This window comes from Macrobrachium nipponense, chromosome 7, assembly GCF_015104395.2.
Source record: "Macrobrachium nipponense isolate FS-2020 chromosome 7, ASM1510439v2, whole genome shotgun sequence".
Classification (NCBI taxonomy): Eukaryota; Metazoa; Arthropoda; class Malacostraca; order Decapoda; family Palaemonidae; genus Macrobrachium; species Macrobrachium nipponense.
Genome location: NC_061109.1, coordinates 14,190,117 through 14,213,303, shown reverse-complemented (window position 1 = coordinate 14,213,303; position 23,187 = coordinate 14,190,117). Strand labels below are relative to the sequence as shown.

The window sequence follows — 23,187 nt, the reverse complement described above, 5'->3', positions numbered from 1 at the left end:
ATATATAGATATATCTAGATGATATATTAATATTATTACTATATATATATATATATGATATATCTATATAGATATATATATATATATATATCATATAGTATATATATATATATATATATATATATATATATATATATATATATAGATATATATATATATATATATATATCTATATATATAGTATATATATATATATATATATATATATATCTAATATATATATATATATATCTATATATATATATATATAGATATATATATATATATATATATATATATATATATAATCTATAGATATATATATATATATATATATATATATATATATCTATATATATATATATATATATAATATATATATATATATATATATATATATATATATATATATATATATATATATATAATAGTATATATATATATAGATATATATAGATATATATATATATATATATATATATATATATATATATATATATATATAGATATAATATATATATATATATAACTATATACATATATATTATATAATAATAATATATATATATATAAGATATATCTATATATATATATATATATATAAATACATACATACATATATACCCATACCATACATATATATATATATATATATATATATATATAGATATATATATAGATATAGTATATTCACTCACTCACTCCACTGGCTGCGGGCCTCCATGGCTCTTTGCCGCCCCTAGGAGAAGTTTCCAACGACCACGGTCCTGCGCAACATCCCACCAATCCCCTGGACCATCCACTCCAAGCTCTGTCATGTCCCTTTTTATGTTATCAAACCATTTCATGCGGGGTCTTCCTGGAGGTCGTCTGCCCTCTGGTTGTCCTCGAGTAATCTTGCTTATTAGTCTATCCCCACCTCAGTCTTTGAGCCTAAATTGTGACTGTTATCAGGGATACCTCTGTCATTTCCCTCAGTTCATTATTATGTTTTCTTCTCCATTGCCCCATCTCCACATCAAAGACCAGTCCCCATATCCTTCGCAAGATTCCGTTCTCAAACACTTCCAGATCCTTTGTCAGCCTCCAGGTTTCGCAACCATACGTTAACACTGGTCAAATAATGGTTGTATAGGCCTTCACCTTTGTTCTCCTTGATAAGATATTGTTATTGAGCACTTTGACCAAAGCCCAAATACATCTGGCTGCTGCTACTATTCTTAATTTTACCTCTTCCTCTACTCTATTTTCTGCTGTAACTGTTGATCCAAGGTATTTGAAGTTCTTGACCGCTTCCAACTCCATATTTCCTCTCCTAATGTTACCCAGTATCCTCTCCTGCCTTGAAACCTTCAAGATTTTTGTTTTAGCCTCTTTTATTTCCAGGCCAACTTTATTTGCAGCTTCTCTAAAAATGGTTATTTCTATATCAGTTTCCTGGATGTTTTCACCACAAAAGTCAATATCATCTGCATAAGCTAATCTATCACACATAGCCTCCCCAAAATGTACTCCATTACCCTCTGGTGTTTGTCTCATGACCCATTCCAGCACTAGGTTAAAGGGAATCATAGACAGTGCGCATTCCTGTTTTAAACCGTTGTCAACTTCAAAAGGACCCGTTACTTCCCCTCCAATCTGTACTCTGCCTCTCATATTCCTGTAACACATTTTTGTTAAGCGTATAAGCTTCTCTGGTATCCTGAATTCTCTCAGTATCCTCCACAATGCCTCTCGTTGTATACTGTCATATGCCTGCTTAAAATCTATAAAGGCATGCCAAGAGTCTTTATCATATTCTCAATATTTCTCAAGGATCTGCCTTACAATAAATATTTGGTCTATGGTTGATCTAGACGTTCTAAACCCTGCTTGGTAATCCCCTACTATGGTCTCACTGTGTCTTTTCAGTCTATTATACAATAGCTTAGCTTCAATCTTATATCCGACAGTTAAGAGACAAATGCCTCTATAATTTCCACATTCCGTTCTATCACCTTTCTTGTGAATTGGCACAAACAGTCCCTCCTCCCATTCTTCAGGTATTTCTTCTCTTCTCCAAAATTCAATCACAATTTTTGCCATTGCTTCTTGTAGTTGTCTTCCTCCATACTTCAGTAGTTCTGCACTAATTTCGTCAAGACCGGCAGAGTTATTAGTCTTTAGGTGATTTATTATTTCTAGAATTTCCTCTGTGGTTGATTCCTCACCATCCTCTCCCAATATAATTTCTCCATTCTCCCCGGGCTGTTCAAGAGGTGCTGTTCTATTTAACAAGGTTCTAAAATGTTCTACCCATCTCTCTTCAATTTCCTCTCTATCTACTAAAAGATCGCCATATTTTCTGCGCACCATTCCTAGTCTGGCCTGGTATCCTTTCCTGATTTTATTTATACCATGAAAATCAGCCCTCACATTTCCCCGCCTGCTGTTGCTCTTAACCTCTTCCAACTCCCTATTGATTAGCATTCTTTTCTTCCTTCTGTTAGTGCTGCATGCCTGGCTCTAAGTCACTTCAAGTAAATTGAAGGAAAGCCGATCAATTACCACTCTATGTTTCTACCTAACATCAATATAATCAAATGCAAATATACTAGTTAGAATAAAAACACTTATAATAAAATTTTAAATAAAAAAATTTATTATGAAACTCAAAATTTGTAAGTGAAATTCACAATATCAGGGAAAATTACTGTTACTTGAAAACAAAGTAAAGTTTAATTAATTCTTGAATCAATTAAGTAAAATTAAATCAAAATTAATTTATCACAAAATTCAAGAAAATTAATTCAATTGAAATTCAAAAGTGTTAGGCAATAATTGAAAATTAGAAATTAATTCACAAGTGCAAAACAATAATAAAACTTGAAAAGAATTCTAAGTAAATGCAAATTAATTCACAAGTGTTAAGTTTCATTAAATGTGCAATGATTAAGCAATGAAAACAACTAAGTCAATTAAATTGTGAATACAAAGGAAAATATAAAATAAAAAGGCACACTTCAGTAAGAAAATGAACAGATACACAAAAAATTAAACAAACACAAAACACAAAAATTTGCAATGTGTAAAAGTGTAAATGTTTTCACTCAAAACATTGTAACCATCAGTTTTCACCAAACCTTCGTAACCATCTGTTATTAGTTACTAGTTAACCACTGTTCCTATCAGTTATTAGTTTCTTACCAAACCATCATAACCATTAGAAATAAGTTGCAACTAATAAAAATATAACACACTTTACCTTTTTGGTATACCAATTTCTTTCTTTGCTGCAGGCTTGTTTCACTTTACCAAAAACCAGGCGCTGTTACGAAACAATGTTTGTTCAGATTCCACAAAAACACTATTTAACACTAAATAAACTCTAAGAAATATCAAATATGAAATTCTCAAGTTACGAGTGACCAATTTAAGTTACGTTAATATAATCTCAAGGATGTCGAGGGAGAGAGAGAGAGAGAGAGAAAGAGAGAGAGAGAGAGAGAGAGAGAGAGATCTGAATGCCTCGCGGTTCTAAGATATAATGAAATTCTTTTCCTTTGCGGAAACTGGACAGGGAAGATGACAAAATGTTTTTGGGCAATAACTCTTCCAGAAGCTTCGAAATCTTACGCAACCTCATATACAAAATGTGTAGCCTGCACGTGGCATTCGGCAAAGACATACACGTATGAGACGATTCTGTTAAAAAGAAGACACGTGCTCTACTTGATCGACACGAAGGAGAAGGCCTTATCACACATGATGACAGATTCCCAAAACACAAATGAAGTCTGGAGCTCGCTTATCAAACGTGTTGACAGATTAGGAAAGCAAACGGATCTCGGAGACCCCATCCAACATAGCATAATGTTCCATGGTGGTCCGATGAGCTAACAGAATTAATAAATATAAAACACTCAATATGGAGACGATTGGATAATTTGAATAGAAAGTTCAGTAAAATAAATAAAACATTACCAATATTAGAAGGTACTTTACCAAAAATTACTATATTGTCGCTAGAAATTGATGCATTAAAGCCTCTATACAACAAAATATCTGCAAAATTAAGAAAGGAAGTACATGGAGGAAATATGTATCAGAACTCTAACAATACTCCCATACAAAAAATATGGGAAAATTCAGGAAAATAAATGGCAACCATGTGAAACCACCCAGACATGCCATATTATAAGATGGAAAAAGAATACTTGATCCAAAAGAAATAAGTAATATAATAGGAGAAAACTTAGCAAGTGTAAGTAGTGATAGAAATTTAGATGACCACTTCCGCACAAAGAAAAGTAATATAGAACTAATAATAATAAATTTTGAAACAATAGAAGATGTATATTAAAATAGAAAATTTAATATGGAAGAGTTGGAATATGCTCTCACAAACAGCAATAAATCTGCTCCTGGAGGTGACAGTATTTGTTTTGAGATGATCTGCCACTTAGCACCTCTGGCAAAATCATATTGATTACAATTTTTTCCTGATGAATGGCATAAAGCAATAATAATTCCTATCCCCAAACCTGGAAAAAATCCAATTCTCTAACAAGTTGCTTATGCAAATTACTAGAAAAAATGGTAAATGCTCGATTAACATGGCACATTCGGGAAAATAAAATTTTGATTCCCACTCATTTCGGGTCACAGTGTAACAGATCTACGCTAGATTCTCGTTCTAACCTCGAAGACCATATACCTAGAGGATTTGAGCAAAATCAAATAACTGTAGCAGTCTTTTTTGACATTGGAGAGGCTTATGATAGTACATGGAGGTACCCTATATTAAAAACTTTACAAAATAACAACATCCGTGGACATTTACCTAGGTTCATCCAAAACTTTTTAACAAATCGTAGTTTTCAAGTGAGAATTGATAATGTATTGTCCAGAATATTTCCACTTGAAAATGGTGTTCCACAGGGAAATGTCCTTAGTGGCACACTGTTTACCCTAGCAATCTACCTACTGGAATTAAAAGCTACCTATACATGGATGATTTTACCGCATATTATTCTGCCTCTCGTATTAAACATGCAGAGCGCATCATTAGTAAAAGTATGATAAAAATAAATTAATGGACCTCATCTGTACGATTTAAGTTATCCATACATGAGACTCAAGTAGTCGTGTTTTATACAGATAAAAGGTGGATGAATGGTGAAGAAATAGATTTAAAAATCAGAAATCATTGAATATTAATTGACAAACTGCAAAATTTTTAGGTTTACTGTTTGATACTCACTTAAACTGGAAACCCCACATAACATACTTGAAATCAAAATGTAAAAGAGCATTAAATCTAATTAGAAAATTATCAAACACTACTTGGGGAGCTGATAGACAAACCCTTACATTACTGTATAAAGCAACAGTCCTGTCTATCATTGATTTTGATAATGAAATATATGGCTCGGGGTCAGATGCAGTACTGAAAACGTTGGACCCAGTTCATAATGAGGGCCTTAGAATATGTTCAGGAGCCTTTAAATCATCACCAACCTCTTCTTTACAGGCTGAATATGGTGAACTACCTCTCTCTCTCCATAGGGAGTTTGTAATAATGAAGAGTGTGCTGAGAATTAGGACAAGCGATTCTCCAACAAAAAAAATTATTTGAACTAAGAGACATATTTATAAACAATCATCCACCCCCTTTCCCAATTAGATCTAGAAGACTGTTTAAGTCACTAAATATGATTATACAAATTCCTCCAATAGTAGAATTACCTCCGCCTTGGATAATGAGTAATGTGAAAACTTGCACACAATTAAAATATTTATCAAAAAAATACTCATATATGCCAGCACACCATAGACAACATACAGTAGAGCATATGAGCTGAAAAGGTCCACATTATGCAATATACACATATGGATCTATATCAGAACATGGAGTGGGATATGCTGCAGTGTTCCAAGACAAATCATATAAATTCTCTCTACCTAATACAGCTTCAATATTCACAGCGGAACTTTGCACAATTACCTTGGCCATATAAATAATTAAAGAAACATCACTCAATAATTTTGTGATTTTTAGTGACTCGAGAAGTGCCATAGAAGCCATCCAGAGATATAAACCAAAAAATAATACTGTACAACAAATTTAATTATTAATTGATCAATTAAACAGTATTGGGAAAAATGTAGAAATGTGTTGGATCCCTGCCCATGTGGGGATCAAAGGAAATGAAGAGGCTGACAAAGCAGCCAAAGAAGCAAATCAAATGGCAAGATCAATTGTGAATCTCCCTATGATTGATTATGTAACATACGTAAAGATGGGTATTATAAGGAAATGGTAATACATTTGGAATGAAGAATCTGAAAATGATAAATTAAAACAAATAAAACCTGATGTTGGAAAATGGAGTTCATATCAAAGAGAGAGACATGCGCAAGTAATTCTGACACGTCCTCATATAGGCAACCTGAGTGAGCAAGAGTGCAAGGTGGTTATAACTGTCAGACATGTATCATGCGAATGCCCAAAGTACAACCAGCAACGACTGTCGACATTTGGATACAGATCTATGAAAGAAATCTTGTTAAAAAAGCTCTGTATTTTCGGTCTATTTTTAAGTTCTTGCCTATTTTCATGTTCTTGAAGAAGTGTAATTTAGTTGATAAAATATAAACCTAAGTAAAATTTGAAAATTTGAAAATTATCAGATTATTTAATGAATTTTAAAAACAACTTTTGAATGTTACTTAACTTGTTCAAATTTTATTTTTATGAAAATCTGGATACGTGAGTAAATGTATTTATTGTGTGCATGTGTTCCAGTGTGAGTGTGTGCCTTTGTGCAGTTTTTAGTTTAATTTTCACTCATTTGTCATTACACCGAATAAACAATTCAGTTCCAGAGCTTAGCCTCTGGCCTAGACACGATTTTTTCATTTTAATCTAATCCTTCGGGCCAACCATATGAGAGCTGAAAGTCAGCTCAGTGGTCTGGTTAAACTACTTTGATAATAATAATAACCTAAATTTTAGCTATGGAAGAGGTGTTGTCTTTTATAAAGACTTGTACGAGTTTACCGAAGCAGAAATTTTAGATATGTGTCCACCAACTGTATGAAAAGTAAAAAGGTCCCAAATAGCAATATGATGATTTCTACTTTTGAAGACAGTAATGTACCATCTCAAATAGTAATAGAAAATGAAAGAGTGCTAGTAAGACCTTTTCATCCAAAAGCATTACAGTGTTTTAATTGTTTTAAATTTTGACATCCATCAAAAGTTTGTAAAAATAATACGTGTGATAATTGCTCTGTCCTAGAACATGGCCCATGCTCAGATACACCTAAATGTATTAATTGTCAGCTAGACCACAAATCAGTTGATAAAATATGTGAAGAATTTAAACTTGAAACAGCAGCAGTTAATAAAGCATACACAGAGCATATAAGTATTGGAAGTGCAAAACGATTCTTGGGAAGAGCCAAGTGTTATTCCAAAGCTCTTACTACCACAAGGGCTCCACTTCAGTCCGGTACTCCTTCCTCATCCTCAATGAAGGATACCTCTGCCCCTGCGGTCCAACATTCCACCACTGGGGCTCCACTCCAATCTGTTGATCCTTTCTCATCCTCAATGAAGGATGCTTCTACTCCTGTGGCCCGACATACTGGGCCAAGTGCTCAGCCTAGGAAGATTAGAGCACGAACGACCAATACAGATATTAAAAACATTCCATGTAATAAACTGGATATCTCCCTCAAACTTCTCTCTACTCCTCCTTTTGTATTATCTCAGGCGGAATCTCTGCCTGATTTAATGGAATTAGAGGAAAAAAAACAAGAGTAAGAACACCCTCATCCTCTCCTCCATTAACTCCAACAAAGGATAAAATCAAATTCAACGAGCAAGCTGGCGAAGACAAACACTTGTTATCCAAAACTTACAAGCAAAGCTTCCCATCCACTAACCATTCAAAATGACCTTAAATAGAGGACTACCCTCCAAATCATAGACACCTTCTCTTCAATTTTACAATGGAATTGTCAGGGACTTCGTGCAAAATATGAGGAACTCAAAGTCTTACTCAATGAATACACCCCTATTGCTGTATGTTTACAAGAAATAATGCTTGATGTCCTCACACCCAGGCCAAGAGACTATATACCATATAGAACACAATATAATTTAGAAGTGGGAAGACATGGAGGTTGCGTTATTTATGTTCGCAGGCATCTTTCTTATTTTCAAATCTGAATAAGTACACCTTTACAGGCTGTTGTGGTCCAAATTCACTTAAGACGAAAATACACAATCTGTTCACTTTATCTTCTACCAAACAATCCCATCACTCGAGAAGAGCTAATTGGTTTACTTCATCAGCTTCCACGACCATTTCTTCATCAGATCAAAAATGGAATATTATAGCTTCCATGATAGAAAATGAAGATTTGGGACTTTTAAATACTAAAGAACCCACTCGTTATCATATCCAGACAGGTGCAGTCTCATGCTTAGACCTTACAATATCTAGTTCCAATTGCACGATGGATTTCAGATGGAAGACAAATGATGACTGGCAAAGCAATGACCGTGCTCCCATAATAATAAATTCCAATGATGACCCACCAGTTCAAAGATCTCCACGGTGAAATATTGAAAAAGCAGATTGGAATAAATTTAAAGATGTAAGCGAAATAGAAAGTGATGCAAATGACTTCCAAACAGCAGATGATGCAATTGATTTATCAAATGGGACATTCCATACAGCAGGCATACATTCTATACCAAAACCAACAGGTCTCTTTAGGCGACACCCAGTCCCATGGTGGTCTGAAGAGCTCACACTGTCACCGAGTCACAAGAAAATCACTCAGCATTATCGTAGACTCTGAACCATAGCAAATATGGTAATATATAAATAGAATAGAGCTCGTTTTCGAAAGGCAATGAAAACTGCCAGAAGTCAGTCATAGGTATCATTGTATCCTCCATTAATCGCCGAACACCTATCTGCAGTATATGGAAGAAAGTAAAAAAGATTGCCAGGAAATTTACTCCCAGTCCTCCCTCAGTACTTAAAGTTAATAACAACCTCATCGCCAACGCAAAAGATGTAAGTGATAAACTCACCGATCATTGTGCTCAAGTTTTAAAAAATCTGATAGTTTCCCTAGATATCAATATAGAAGAAGAGAGGAACAACTGCCATTAGACTTTTCCACAGATAAGGTTGAGCTATATAATATACCCTGTACAGAAAGGGACTTTGATGCTGCCCTAGCAAACAGCACTAAAACTGCCCTTGGTCCGGATGAAATTCCCTATCAAATGTTCAGGCATATTTCAAAAAATACAAAACTCTTCATAATAAGTATAATTAATAGATTATGGCATGAAAGTAGCTACCTAGCCATATGGGAATTGGCTTTTGTTTTACCTTTTGTTAAACCAGGCCAAGACTTTTTTAGTGGCTAGCTATCGACCAATAGCACTAACTTGCTGTTAATGCAAGCTAATGGAAAAAATGGTGAAATAAGATTTATCTGGTATTTGGAGCGTAATAATATTTTCTCACCCTCATAATGGGGATTTAGAAAAATGCACTCGGCATTAGAAGTCTTACTGCAGCTGGCTGAAAACCTCCATATGTGAAGCATTTGCCTCCAAGCAGCATCATATAACTATATTTTTTATATTGAGAAAGCTGGCCGTGGTTCTCATTTCATCCACCAAGACCCCAGAGTAAATCATATTCTAACAAAACCCAGGGTGTTTAATCTATGGGCTTGCACATCACACACCATCTCCGTTGAGGGTTTCAAATGGTAATGGGAGAACATGGATTAATACAGATCATGGTCCATTAAATTCACAGACGTGCCCTGTGTCTATAAAAATTGGGATATCCACATCCTCCAATGCTCCGTATACTATCGGCCTGGGCTCTGGGGCATCCCCCATGAGACCACAATGGCACATATAAATCATCTGTACTTTTTTTGTTGGCCGGCTTTCCAAAAATTTTGCTGATCCCTTTGTCCTTTTAAGTGACCTGCCTGGGAAGTTCTCGTATTATAACTCCCGAATTTCTGAGGACAAGCCTGCCAACAGTAATCCACACTTTACACATTCCACAATATCTGACTTCACATACTTTCTTTGTGTGCCCTGGTTTATTACAATTGTAGCAATGCAACTGTTCTTGCCTTTGAACGATCGATCCTCTATTATATTCCATTTTTGCACAAAAACGGGGAGAATGAAAATATGAGTTTCTTTGCATCGTATTTCTTGGACTGGTCCCATTAAAAAATGTTCTATCCACAGTGGGATATTTGGACATATGTTTCTGAATTTGGGGATAAATTAGTTCCTCGTCTGATGTAGGTTTAATCTTTTCATCAAAACTATCTATGATTGCATCTGGGATGTCGTGTAGAAGCCTTGCGAAATGTAGTAATTTATGTAAATTGTCGAGTGAGACATTATTCCCATTTACCCACATGGAATTTCTCAATTTCTGTATCCATTCTCTCGCTTAGTCAAAAAGTTTTGAGCTGTGCTCAATAAGGCTTGTTGTCCCTTTTCTAATTTTGTACAGCCATCTTAAATCTCTTGCCATATCTCCGTGTTCTTTCGAGACATAAGCACCCCTTAAAAATGCTTGTAATTCAGTCCATGACCGACATTTTGCGTGCTGAAAACTACGGCATCTAAATGACAAATCCCATTTATTGAAATCTAACAAGGCTTTTGCCTCTGTGAATGCCTCTGTAACATCCTTAATTCTCTTGGCATTTAAATAGTTATTCACTCCCTCAATAAAAATTTGCACTGGTTGGGACAGAATGCCATCAGCAATGCCTCGAAAAGGGCTAACTCCTGCATTTGTGTTTGTTATCGTATGCACTAACACCTGACTTGTACTTGCTTCGGCCATTTTGCCTTCTTTATGGTAACTCTTATGCTTCAGGATTTGCCTAGACCTCAGTAACATTGACATATTTATGCCCATACAAAACCACCGACACAAAAGTAATAAAAGAAAAAGATAAACATGCACCAATTCCCAAGGTCGACAACCAAAACCTATTATGAGGTCAAAATGACACTCGTTTAAACAAATGAAAATCTCCTAACTGGTAACATGGTTTACCTTTCATGTTGAATGTCATCTCTGAAGTTAGCTGAAAATCAAAGTATCAAACTAGGCTAATATAAATATGAAAATGGAATAAAATGAGTTAAGAATAACCAAAAAAAGAAATGTTAAACTATCATATTCTTCCCAAAATCATATTTAAGTAAGTACCCACCTTTTTTCTTTCTGTCCAAACATTGATAGATTATCAAAGTCAAAAAAACTGTCTAGAGAAACCCCATTTTTCATATGGTGACTTGGAATACATCTGAAATGAGGAGACCATAATTATCACACCATTAAACATTAAAGTTCGTCGTTCGTCAATAAAATGTGTGTCACATCGCACTTCCCTTTCTCTAGAACTGAAGTAATTGTCACTTCAAATGTTAACTTTTCCAAAGTTTTCCACTTTACCTTACCTTTTTCGATGGACCTCCGACGCCTCTCCTACACCGAAAACACTGTTGTCCACTCTGACAGTTGGCGTCCAATTCCTCTGCTAATTCACATACCAGAGATTATATGTCATTTTCTGTGACACACATAACAAACTCACACCCACTAACTGATGTACATACTCAAGAACTTTTGGAATGCATCAATGACCTCAATTGTGCACTGGTAAGCTTTTGGTTTTTTTTTTTTTTTTTATCTCAGCATCTTCGAAGAATCCAGCACTTTGCATCTATCTCTAACTGGCAAGAGCTAAGGTTATCAACCCGCCAATTTAATATTATATATTGCTACCAGTGCCTTTAAGATTTGCTATACTGCATGATCTATTTGGTCTCAGTTCCTGGCCTTTGGCCTAGACCTTGCATTTTATCCAATCCTTCAGGCCAGCCCTATGAGAGCTGAAAGTCAGCTCAGTGGTCTGGTTAAACTATTTTTATAATAATAATAATGATTTAGCTTTGGTGTTGTTTAGTGTTTATGTAGCAGCTTTGTGCAAGCTGTAGTAAAAATAACTGAGGTGGAATTTTAAGTTTTTTATGTGTTTGTGTGTGTATTTTCCCCAAATTAATTGCCCAAATGGTTTCATTTGGCATCAATGATCCTGGTAGTCACGACGACAGATAATTATTAATTATTCATTCATTCGATAGAGAACCTTTGTGAAATTGGTATTCTTCCCCATTCTTGGAAGATTGTTCCCATTACGGATGGTTTTTGGGGATCAACTTGAAGGGAGAACATAATGTTCTCTCTTTAAAAGAACACCGGTTGTCAGGGGAGTTAGACAGAGCTCCTTCAATGACCACTCAATGATGATCTTCAACAGAAGTGCAACCATGGGTTTGTCCTCCATTTCTTTCAATAAATTTATTATGTTTCTCTTTCCCTATGTTGCCACACACACACATACACACATATATAATATATAGATACTATATATATATATATATATATATATATATATATATATATATATATATATATATATATATGTGTGTGTGTGTGTGTGTGTGTGTGTGTGTGTGTGTGTGTGTGTGTGTGTACGGTTGTTCTATTTATGCCAAGCTCCCGAGCAGTATTTACGATAGAAACATTAGTACCATGCAACGAAATACTATTGTTAAGCACTTATTTTTCGGGGGCCTCTAGATATCTCTAGAAAGTAAGCATCTTAAAGCTGGTTGTCCATGAATGTTCACATGATACTGCTGCATAAGTTAAAGTACATATAAACAGGTTTAAGTGAGATTTTGTCTTAATTTTACAATATTATGATAATAAGAAAAGAACTAAACCTTTGGGAGAGCTGAGCATTTTTCATCTGGTGAAAATCCCTTCTCCAGCCTTGTTCCCATTTAAGGACCTTTATGACCTGCATTTGGTGTTATCCCAAAATGAGACTTATCCATATTATCTATATAAAAAAAAATGCAGTCCATTGATTTTGGTCTAATTCTAGCATTGCTCTACTGCAACTGCTCTTTCACAGTCAAGGTTTGGATCTGTTGTAACCTCAGACTTTTAATTTTTTGGGACATACAAAACAACTTTTAGGTTAAAGACCTGCTGAATTATTAAGTGAAGGCACCTTGACCACGGCTACCATTCTAGACAAAACGTCCATGCTAATGCTAAGGATCATAGTTCTTGTGAGGAAATATACCACTTCCAGCACACATTTCATGTTCTAACACCTGTGTCTGTGCAAGTGAACATTGTTGTGTTTGTTGACTATCTTTGTTACATTTCTGTTTACACTGATCTCTTTTTTTTTATTTAAATAATATTTTTACAATACATTCATAGACGGCATCATATATACAAATTGCTTTTGATCTTATAATTCAACAATAAGTTACAAATGTACCTAATTCCAACTAACATACGAACATACTCCCAATTATAAAAGTACAAATATTTCGACGATGATGATCGTTGAACTTAGACAAAGGGAAATTTAAAGTTTCATTTAATCAAGTATTCATTTTCTTAGTGAAACTAATAATTTCTTTCGGCCTGAAAGATGTTTTTCCACGAATGTTTTCTGTTGTTACATTAGAAGAATTAAAAATTAATTCTGTAAAAAGTTTTGCTGTGATGAGTGATTTTGTACCCCTCTCAGACAACCTGGCAAGTAACAGCAAATCGTTCTCCTATCTTTTATTGGAAGAAATAGAGATGTAGCTAAGATGTACTCAACTTTAATGAATAGGTACCATTTGCAATTCATTTTACATTATTGTGTAAGTCAGTTTCCTAGTTCCTCGTTGGACGAGTGGTTTACGTGCTTGCCTACCTATTCGGTAGTCCCGAGTTCAATTCCCCGCTCCGCCAACTTGGAATCAGAGAAATTTATTTTTGGTGATTAGAAATTAGTTTCTCGTTATAATGTGGTTCGGATTCCACAGTAAGCTGTAGGTCCCGTTGCTATGTGACCAATTGGTTCCTAGCCACGTTAAAATATCTAATCCTTCTTGCCAGTGATCTAGTTAAACTAAGATATCCTCAACTTGAAGAAATATCCTGAAAAATGCAGTAAGAACTGTAAACTAACTTTAGGCCAAGATGCACTGTACATTACCACACAACAATAATTTGAAGCCACTAAAATTATTGCCCCTTTTCAAATTATGCTTTCCTACAGCTACAAATCAGGAATGTCGGCAACTCAGAAGCCAATCTCCTCCTGGAAGATGTCGTGTCACGCGAGATGAAGGACTGCTCGCTTTTGATTGCATTTGATGGACACCATTCCTTGATACCTCTGGCTGCATCACTTATCAGGCATCACCCGAAAGGCCTAGGGTTACTGGACATTACTGATCCCAGTGTTTCTAGGACTTTCTTAAAGGTATGAGGGTTATGCCAGATTTTCTATTATATTGATTTTTGCTGGTCATTGATTTTCCATTTTCCTTTATTTTTCTTCACGTAACATTCAGTTGTCTCTGATCCTTCTTTTTGTGTACCATCTATAACTAAATTCCATGTTGAATCGATTCTCTCCTTTTTTATTATCACATCCTCGGTTCATGTCAACCATATTCATAATAATTTTTCCTTTGGCATAAGTTTACAGCTAGGACATCACTGGAAAATTTACTATAAGGGATGAAGTAATTATGTTCATTATCATTATTATTATTATTAAAAAGATGAACCCTATTCATATGGTACAAGCCCACAGGGGCCATCGACTCGAAATTCAAGCCTCCAAAGAATATGGTGTTCATTCGAAAGAAAATTCTTAAGACTTGTTTCCTGGTAGTAGGTGGGGTAACCTTTCGGATACCTTCTACATTAGCATTTACTGGAGCAAGAAGGCCTTTCCCATCTTCAAACCCAATATACTGAACAGTTGCCTTTCCAAACTCACTTAATCCTGCTTCTCGTAGTTTCTTGAAAACTTTCCTCAGAATCTTCAGATGTTCTTCCCATGTTGTGAATTACTTTATCATTCAGGTATACACTTACTCCTTCTATAGATCCTAGTAGTTGATCCATTCCTCGCTGGAATGTTGCAGGTGCATTCATTAGACCAAACAGCAGAACATTATACTGATACAGTCCAAAAGGAGTAATAAAAGCTGACAGCAACTTAGCAATTTCATCTAAGGGAATTTGATTATATCCTTTCAACAAGTCTATCTTAGAAACAAACTTGGCTTGTCCAATATCATCAAGTAACTGATCTATAAGAGGCAAAGGATAATTGTTAGCCACACTGATGGAATTCAGTTTCCTATAATCAGTACACATCCTAAATGAACCATCTGGTTTCTTCACTATCACACATGGAGAACTGGAGTGACTTGAACTGGGTTCTGCTAATCCATGTTGCAGCAAATACTCAGCTTCTATTTTCAAAACATCTCGATGATAAGGTGATAAACAATAAGCTCTTTACTTAAATGATTTTCCATCTTCTTGAATCTTGATCTCATGCTTGATCACGTCATATCAGTACGCTAGGTACATCTGCAAAAATTTCTGGGAAACTTCTGATCTCTTCACTTAATTCTTCACCTTGTTCAACACTCAGATGTTTCAGTTTATCCTCCAAATTTTTCAAAATTGAAGAATTATACATCTTGCTCTCAGCTCCTAATTCATAGCCATCATTGTTTTCTGAGTGTGAAGTTGTTTGTGTTATTGACACAGTTTCAATTTAATTTTCTGAGAAATAAGGTTTCAAGAGGTGCACATGTATCTTCCTTTGTCGTTTTCTTCTTTCTGGTGTTTCAGTCACACAAGTTCTCAATTATCTTATAAGGACTTTTAGATTTATTGGTGAGGGGAAATCTCTTGACAGGTAAGAAAACTAACACTTGCTGACCAACACTAAAACTTCTTAGCTTAGTCTTAACAACATATCTCCTTTTCATTTCCTCTTGGCTCACTTTCAAATTTTCTAAAGAGAATTTTCTAATCTCTGTCAACCTTTTCCTTAAGTTCTTAACATACTCTCCCTGGATTTCCTCTTGATTTTCTTCCCAATTTTCTGCACAAATCTTCAATGGTCCTCTCACTTTTCTACCAAAAATCATCTCATCAGGTGAACAACCCATGCTTTCTTGATAAGTATTCCCAACTTCAAAATTCATTAACAGTAAACCAACATCCCATTCTCTTTATGACTCAGAACAATACTTTGTCAGCATACTTTTCAATGTCTGGTGGAACCTTTCCAAGGTTCTTTAAGAGTCTGGATGACAAGCAGTTGATAAATGTTTTTTCACTCCTAACAAATTCATCACATCCTGGAATAACTTGGAAGTAAAATTCGTCCCTCTATCACTTTGTACTATTTCTGGTATACCAAACTTAGAGAAAAATTCCAGAAGTTTCTCAGCAACTATCTTGGCAGATATGTTTCTAATGGAGATCACCTCAGGATATCTTGTCACCGGGACAGGACACATTAATCTTAACAAATACTCATTTCCCTTCTTCGTCTTCAGTAGCGGTCCAACCATATCTATAATAATTTTGCTAAAGGGTTCTTCTCTAATTTCTTTAGGTTGTAGGGGAACCTTTCTGGATGGTTTCATTCGGTTTTCCAGCTATATGGTAGGTATGACACTCGACAAAACCTGCTAACATTTCTGTGAAATCCAGGACAGAAAAGATATTTCATGATCTCCACAGTCTTTCTGATTCCCATATGTCCAGATTCGTAAGCTACTGCTACCACTTGCTTAGTCATTGGATGTGGAATCAAAATTTGATGATATTCGCCCCATATAACATCTCCTGGTATATCTGCAGGTCTATACTTCCTCATCAGCAAATTTTCTTTTAGATGATAACAGGTAGGAGTTTGTTGCATCTCTTCTTGATCAACAACTCTGAAGAACAAATCAGCTAACGATGCATCCTTCTTCTGCAAGTCCATTAGCTTGACCAACTTCAAGGGTTGAACTCTCAATATCTGCTAACTCAGCTAGCTTCACTACTGTCTCCAGGAACACTTTGACTACTCAGAGTATCTTCAGGAACAACAGGTTTTTCTTCATCTTGGGAAATCTCTTCTTGGTCAGCAATAGGGGAAACATCACTTCCCTGGAATAAATCTTCTGAGTTCAAAGATCCTTCACTTGATCCTTCTTGGGTGTGTAAATCCTCAGTTTCTTCACTTATAGGTGTAGTCCTCTTCATACTTCGGGTAGTTACACAACTAGGAAACAGGTAGGGGTTATTCTTCTCCAACTCTACTGTAGGACTAGTCCACAACGGTTTGTCTGTCACTACATAACAAGGAATAAATGGCACACCACCAACTTCATTATCCAACAGAATATGTACATCTTCCACAACCAGTGAGTCCTTTACAGCAAAATCAACATTTCCTGTCACCAATTCACATAAAAGGTGAAGGCAGCATATAGGAATTACTTCCTCTCCTCCTATACCCTTCAAAATAACTGAATTTCCGTGAAACTCTTCTCCAACTGAGGGTGAGCACCACGTACTACCACACTATGATTCCTCCCTGTATCAAGTAATATCTTGACTGGTACCTGCACACTTCCTCCTTGAATTGACAGTGTACCGTCATAGATATATGGCTTAAAAGCCTGTAGACTGCTCAGCCACTCACTACTTGAGGTTATATTTCCACTGGTTGCTAAACACTCAGCTTGTTTAGTTTCAGTCTTCTCTGTAGTCTGATTCTTTTCCACACTGTTCTTCATAGTTTGTTTCACCTGGTCACTTTTCACTACTCGACCAAACTGGCTTTGATAGCTGTTGATTCTGGTAACACTCTTGACTAAAACGTCCTTCTCTTCCACACTTGAAGCAGACAACATTAGGTTTCTGTAACTGTCTTGAAAAATTGGATGAGGATATTGCATTAGCTTGCTCAGGAACATTAAATTGTGTATTCTTGGTAGTATCACTTGTAGGTTTCCCATTAAATTTGTTCCTGAAACTTGGATGAGACTTGGATGAGACTTGGATGAGACCTGGGCATTGTTGATTCTGGTACTTGACATTGTAATTGAATTTCCTACTAATTATATTGTAATCTTCACTCAGTGTAGCAGCCTTGTCAAGTTTCTTAACCTCTCTCTCTCTCTCTCTCTCTCTCTCTCTCTCTCTCTCCTCTCTCTCTCTCTCTCTCTCTCAAATAAGCTCTTACATGTTCAGGAATTCCCCAAAGATATTTTTCAAGAACAACTAATTCTTCTAACTCATCAAAAGTTTTAACTTTAGCAGCCTCCAACCAACGTTTAAAACACCTTCTCACTTTAAAAGCATAATTTAAGAAGATTATCTTTTCATCTTTTCTTAAAATACTGAATCTTTCGTTGTAGTACTCTGAGGTCATCTGATAAACTTATAGCACATTGTGTTTAAGTACCTTGTAGTCTTTACAATGATCAGCTATTCATACTAAATAAGCATTTTTCTCTTTACCAATCAAGACACTGTAACAAAACTGACCTTTTAACTTCTGGCCATCCCTTACCTAAAGCCACTTTTTCAAAGTGATCAAAGAACTCATCTGGAGCTTCTTCAGTAAACTTTGGGATTAACTTTTGCACTCTTACTACATCAAATACAGGGTCTTGATTACCTTGATTAGGGTTAGATGGTGTTACAGGTAAATTAGATCTAGCTCTTATCAATTCAATCTCCCGTTCATGTCTTGCAATTTCTATTTCCTCTTTTAGTCTTTCTCTTTCCTCTTTTGCTGCTTTTTCTTCTTATTCTCTTCTTTCTCTTTTCTCCTTGTCTTCTCTTTCTCTTTAAGACATTAGGTACCCAACGCACATATAGTCGTTTTCGTGCTTACCTAAACTTTTTAGTTGTGGTTTTATCAACCACATTTGGTCTTTTACTTGTCTGAATAACATTTCAGAATTTGAATGTCTATTCTGTAACAAATTTTCTGATGTTAATGCAGATTTTTCTTGTCCATTTCTAAGGCCAGGAATCTTCACAAACTTCCACTCCTAAAGAGGGATTTGAAGTGAGTCAAGGTTGAGGCAAGACAATATTTCATTTTTTTCAGTGGAGCATAGAGTTCCAGTGTAATTACACTAGAATGTTTCTTGGATTTTTCTAAGGAAGGTTTATCAGATGAGGAAGTTCCAGCAGTCGTCTACGGTACCAAATCATCATCAAAGGACACAGGAGTACTCGAATCTTTATTGTTACTTATCATAAAGATTTGGGGTGGAAAAAAAGGGAAAACTAAACCTGAAAACTTTGAAGAGATATCATCAGCCTTTCATGGAGTTTATTCCTCCACTAATGGCATAAGTGAGAACCGACTCCTAAATGTGCGCATCCCTACCCTACCCCACAAGTAGAGTGGGAGCCCAGAGCATTTATTATGTGAATGACAGTAAAAGGTTCAACATTATCAATATCATGCCTGACCCTCATTTAATGGATTTCTATATTGCTGCCTCATAGTAGGGGGGTGAAAAATTACATTTATTCGTGTGAACTTCAGCAAGGCTAAAAGTAGTTTAGAATGGTGCACAGGAGTATCCTGACTACTAAATGGAAAATGACAGTAACTTTGGGTGGGGCGTTGCCCCCGACAGCAAGGCCCATCCCCAGGGAAAAAATGACATTTATTCATGTGAAAAGCGGCCAGAAAGGAAATGGTCTCAATTAGTCCTTTGGATTCTCCTACACACTAAATGGGCAATGACAGTCATTTTGGGTGGGGCTTTGACCCCGACAGCAACCCTATGTCAAACATGGGACAAAAATGACATTTATTCATGTGACCAGCGGCAAGGCTGGAAATGGTCTCAATTAGCCTTTTGGAGTCTCCTGCACACTAAATGGACAATGACAGCCGTTTAGTGTGGGGCTTTGGCCCCAACTGCAACCCTACCTCAAACCCAGGTCAAAAATTTTATATTTATTCATATGGCAAGGCTTGAAATTGTCTCAATCTGTCCTTAGGAGTCTCCTACACACTAAATTCATTAAGTGAAAATTATTTATAACATAAAAACAATATAAATCAATGAGAAATTTTATTGAAAAAAATGAGCATTGCATTCCTAAATGAAATGCTCTATTCGTAGCTTGCTTCTCTGGATATCTTTTCATAGCAGCGTTAATATATTATAATATTCACGACCATTAACAAAATGAACAATCGATCATACTCTGATACAAAAAGCAGAATTATTTCCTAACTTGAAAAAGAAAGAAACTTACAAAACTATTTTAATGAATAGATGTGAATGATATTTATTACATTATCCCCACACAAAATTAACTCGTAACATTATCAGAGGCTCAGGGCTTATCACATATTCAATCTTAATTTTGTGTGTCTAAAGCATTTCAGGAAGATGTATTATATAAAAAATTTTTGCAGCTGATAATAAACCTGCATAAATTTTCCCTGTTTACTCAGCTATTATATAAATTTTGAAGTGAAAGATAGTGTTAATAATTCAAACATGATCCTCTTAAGGTAACAGAGGTATAGTACTTAAATGTTATTTTATCAATTATTATTAGCTCCTATGACTTTGAATGTTATCTCAGCTGAAAATAATTTAAACAAAGTAGAAAGGGAAATATCACCTTAATTGTCTTCTTCCTCGGTATTAGCTATCCTCACTCCATATACTGCTTGAATCCTCATCCTCCTCAGCCGTCATTTCGACCCCATCCTCTCCATTGTCAGCTTTATTTACAGAGCTGGGGACAGGATTTCCAGTGAACCAAACAGGCCCAGTTTTCACCCAGTCATAGTTGATTGGACTCTCCCCACAAGTAGGATTAACTTCATCAGCTTGTTTCCACATTTTAGCCACAAAATTTTTTCTCTTGATATGATTAGTAAGTGTTTCATAGCATGGAGGAAGGGAGGCACATTTAATCTTCTTCATCCTCACCAGTGGATCTGTTTGCTTACCCCCGCACATACGCATGAAGGCTTTATACCTTGCTTCATTGATGTCTGACGTGTTAAAACCATACAGTGCACATACATAAGAAGTCATGGCAATCGTGTCTACTTCTGATGTCAAGGAACACAGTAATTGCTTCCAATCGCTGAAATGGTTTTACCTTTCCCATTCTGTTTAAAACCGGTGTAAAATCACATCCAGTAAGGGCATGAAATCCTAAGAGAGCCTCAGTTAGGCCAGAGTGCTTTTCTTCAAGTCGAGCAGCAATAAGAGAAACATTGATGTAACGGGGATGGTTACCTGAACCATGTCCATTATCAATGACATGCAATCTGATCATCCAATGAGACCAATAAGGATAACCAACACATCAGTGTCAGACAACCTTACCATAATGGTCCCCCTGTGAATTCTCCTCAAATGGAAAGCAATGAGTGTGTCAGCTTCCTCATGCTGAGCTTGAATCTGGCTACCTACCCCTGTCTCAGTGAACATGAACTTTGAACATTCACCACCATGTGACACATACAAAACTTTCCTTCCCAAAATTGTTCCTATTAGTGAGTTTCTCCATTCTTGCATAGTAAAGTGTGCAAACTCTTCTTTAAAAGTGCTGTTCTTCATGAGAGCTATTCCACTATGTCGCTGTACTTGATCTGGTCCACGAGATTTCCTTTCCTTTCCTGATCTTTAATTGAAGGGGACACATACTTATCAAGCACAAGGTGAATTTCTTCCCATCTAAAGGAACATACTTTGACAAGCAAATCCCTGGTCATAGTTCCATAAGTTGACTTCCTGTGGCGAAGTAGGGTTTCATGTAGGATGAATCCACTGTCACCAACACGTGCACTGACTTGAGGCAGATTGATGTCAGTCAGAATTGTGTCCTGGTTTCCCTCACGCAGTTTAGTGAGAGTTGCCTTGTCTGTCATGTTGGGAGTTCCATCACTATGAGCAAGGGAGATTGGTACATCTGTAATTGGGAAAGTTAAAATGTACTAAAGGTCGCAAATGAATTTTACTTTCCAGTGCTAGAATTCTTGCAAACTCATCTCTGACTCCTTCTGCTACTTTAGCTTTATCTTTTTCTTTGCAAGAACGTTGAGGTTTGGTGTTTTCTGTGGCAAAGTTTAACACCCTTGTTTATGTTAATAGTTTTTAGGAATCTTGAACTGTCTGCTTCACATTCAGTCTCAAATTTCAATCGAAGTTCTACTCCACGCTTCAATGTACTTAAAAGGTAAACCTTTGTCTCTTCCTTTGCTTCCTTACCTGTTGGCACGTTGACTAGTTCATGTGGTGACTGAGTATCAAATGGGTTACAGGTATCATTGATGACTCTGGCAAGGGTTTCAATATCATTGTTGTCATGCCTCACTCTCCATGGCTGTAACTGACTGGCTGGCTGTTCCCCTGAATGAGGGCCTACAATTGCCGTAATTTTGATAAGGTCATACCACACTGAGTCATTCTCAGAATTTCTGAAAGCAGTCATTCCTCTCATAGGCGATGCAGCATCCCTGTTAACAGTCTGCTCTAAAGTTAGATCAACAGCGCATCTTGAGTATTATTTACTGGTGTGTTGGATAGAGAAGGCCCCTGCCTGTAGAATGTTCAAAGCTTTAAGGTTTATCTGTCGAAGTTTTGAAAGGAAAAGAGATCCCCATCTTGCATAATTTGGCTGATTTAGAGCAAAGATCTTGATAATGTACTTCATTACATTGTTAGTGTGCACTGCTCTCTGCAGTTCCCGTTGTACTCTGTTGATTAAGTTTGCATAGATCGCCCAGTATGTTGCTGTGCTGCCATGTTGACCATCTATGACACTTTCCAAAAATTCCTCATGCTTCACCAGCAGGTCTTTGAGGAGAGCGGTTGCAACAACTTTTTCTATTTCTTGTACATCATCAGAGGAATGGAACAATGTTGCTTGCAAGGATAGTGCTTCTTCTTCTGTCAAAGTTTTCTTGAAATTGGCCAGCAAGCCTCGTTCCATCACTGCTGCTATGATCTGATGGATCTTGGTACACTGGTTGTAGAACTTGCCTTTCAAGAAACCGGTAAGAAATCCAGTGGCCAGGATTTCAGGTTCAGTTAATAAGTATTTAGTTCTAGAGTCTGCATTAAATGTTGCAATGGCTGCATAGAAAGCCATCTCTAAATGGAAATTCCCCAGTCGTATTACCAGGTTGTCAAATAATGGACGTTGTAGAGCTTAAATGGAAAATGCTTGCAAAGCAACAGCC

The 23,187-nt window shown here is 36.1% G+C and overlaps 2 protein-coding genes across 2 annotated transcripts; both read right to left on the bottom strand.

The window, feature by feature from the left end:
- Window positions 1-1,095: 1,095 nt before the first annotated feature.
- On the bottom strand, window positions 1,096-2,334 carry LOC135217543 (uncharacterized). Its single transcript, XM_064253511.1, has 2 exons — window positions 1,878-2,334; window positions 1,096-1,745 (listed from the first exon to the last, which is right to left on the bottom strand). The coding sequence occupies exons 1-2, from the start codon at window positions 2,332-2,334 to the stop codon at window positions 1,096-1,098; spliced, it is 1,107 nt and encodes a 368-aa protein (XP_064109581.1).
- A 12,581-nt stretch (window positions 2,335-14,915) lies between these two features.
- On the bottom strand, window positions 14,916-17,737 carry LOC135217542 (uncharacterized). The gene is made up of 4 exons (XM_064253509.1): window positions 17,644-17,737; window positions 17,000-17,146; window positions 15,570-15,671; window positions 14,916-15,235 (listed from the first exon to the last, which is right to left on the bottom strand). The coding sequence occupies exons 1-4, from the start codon at window positions 17,735-17,737 to the stop codon at window positions 14,916-14,918; spliced, it is 663 nt and encodes a 220-aa protein (XP_064109579.1).
- Window positions 17,738-23,187: the final 5,450 nt, after the last annotated feature.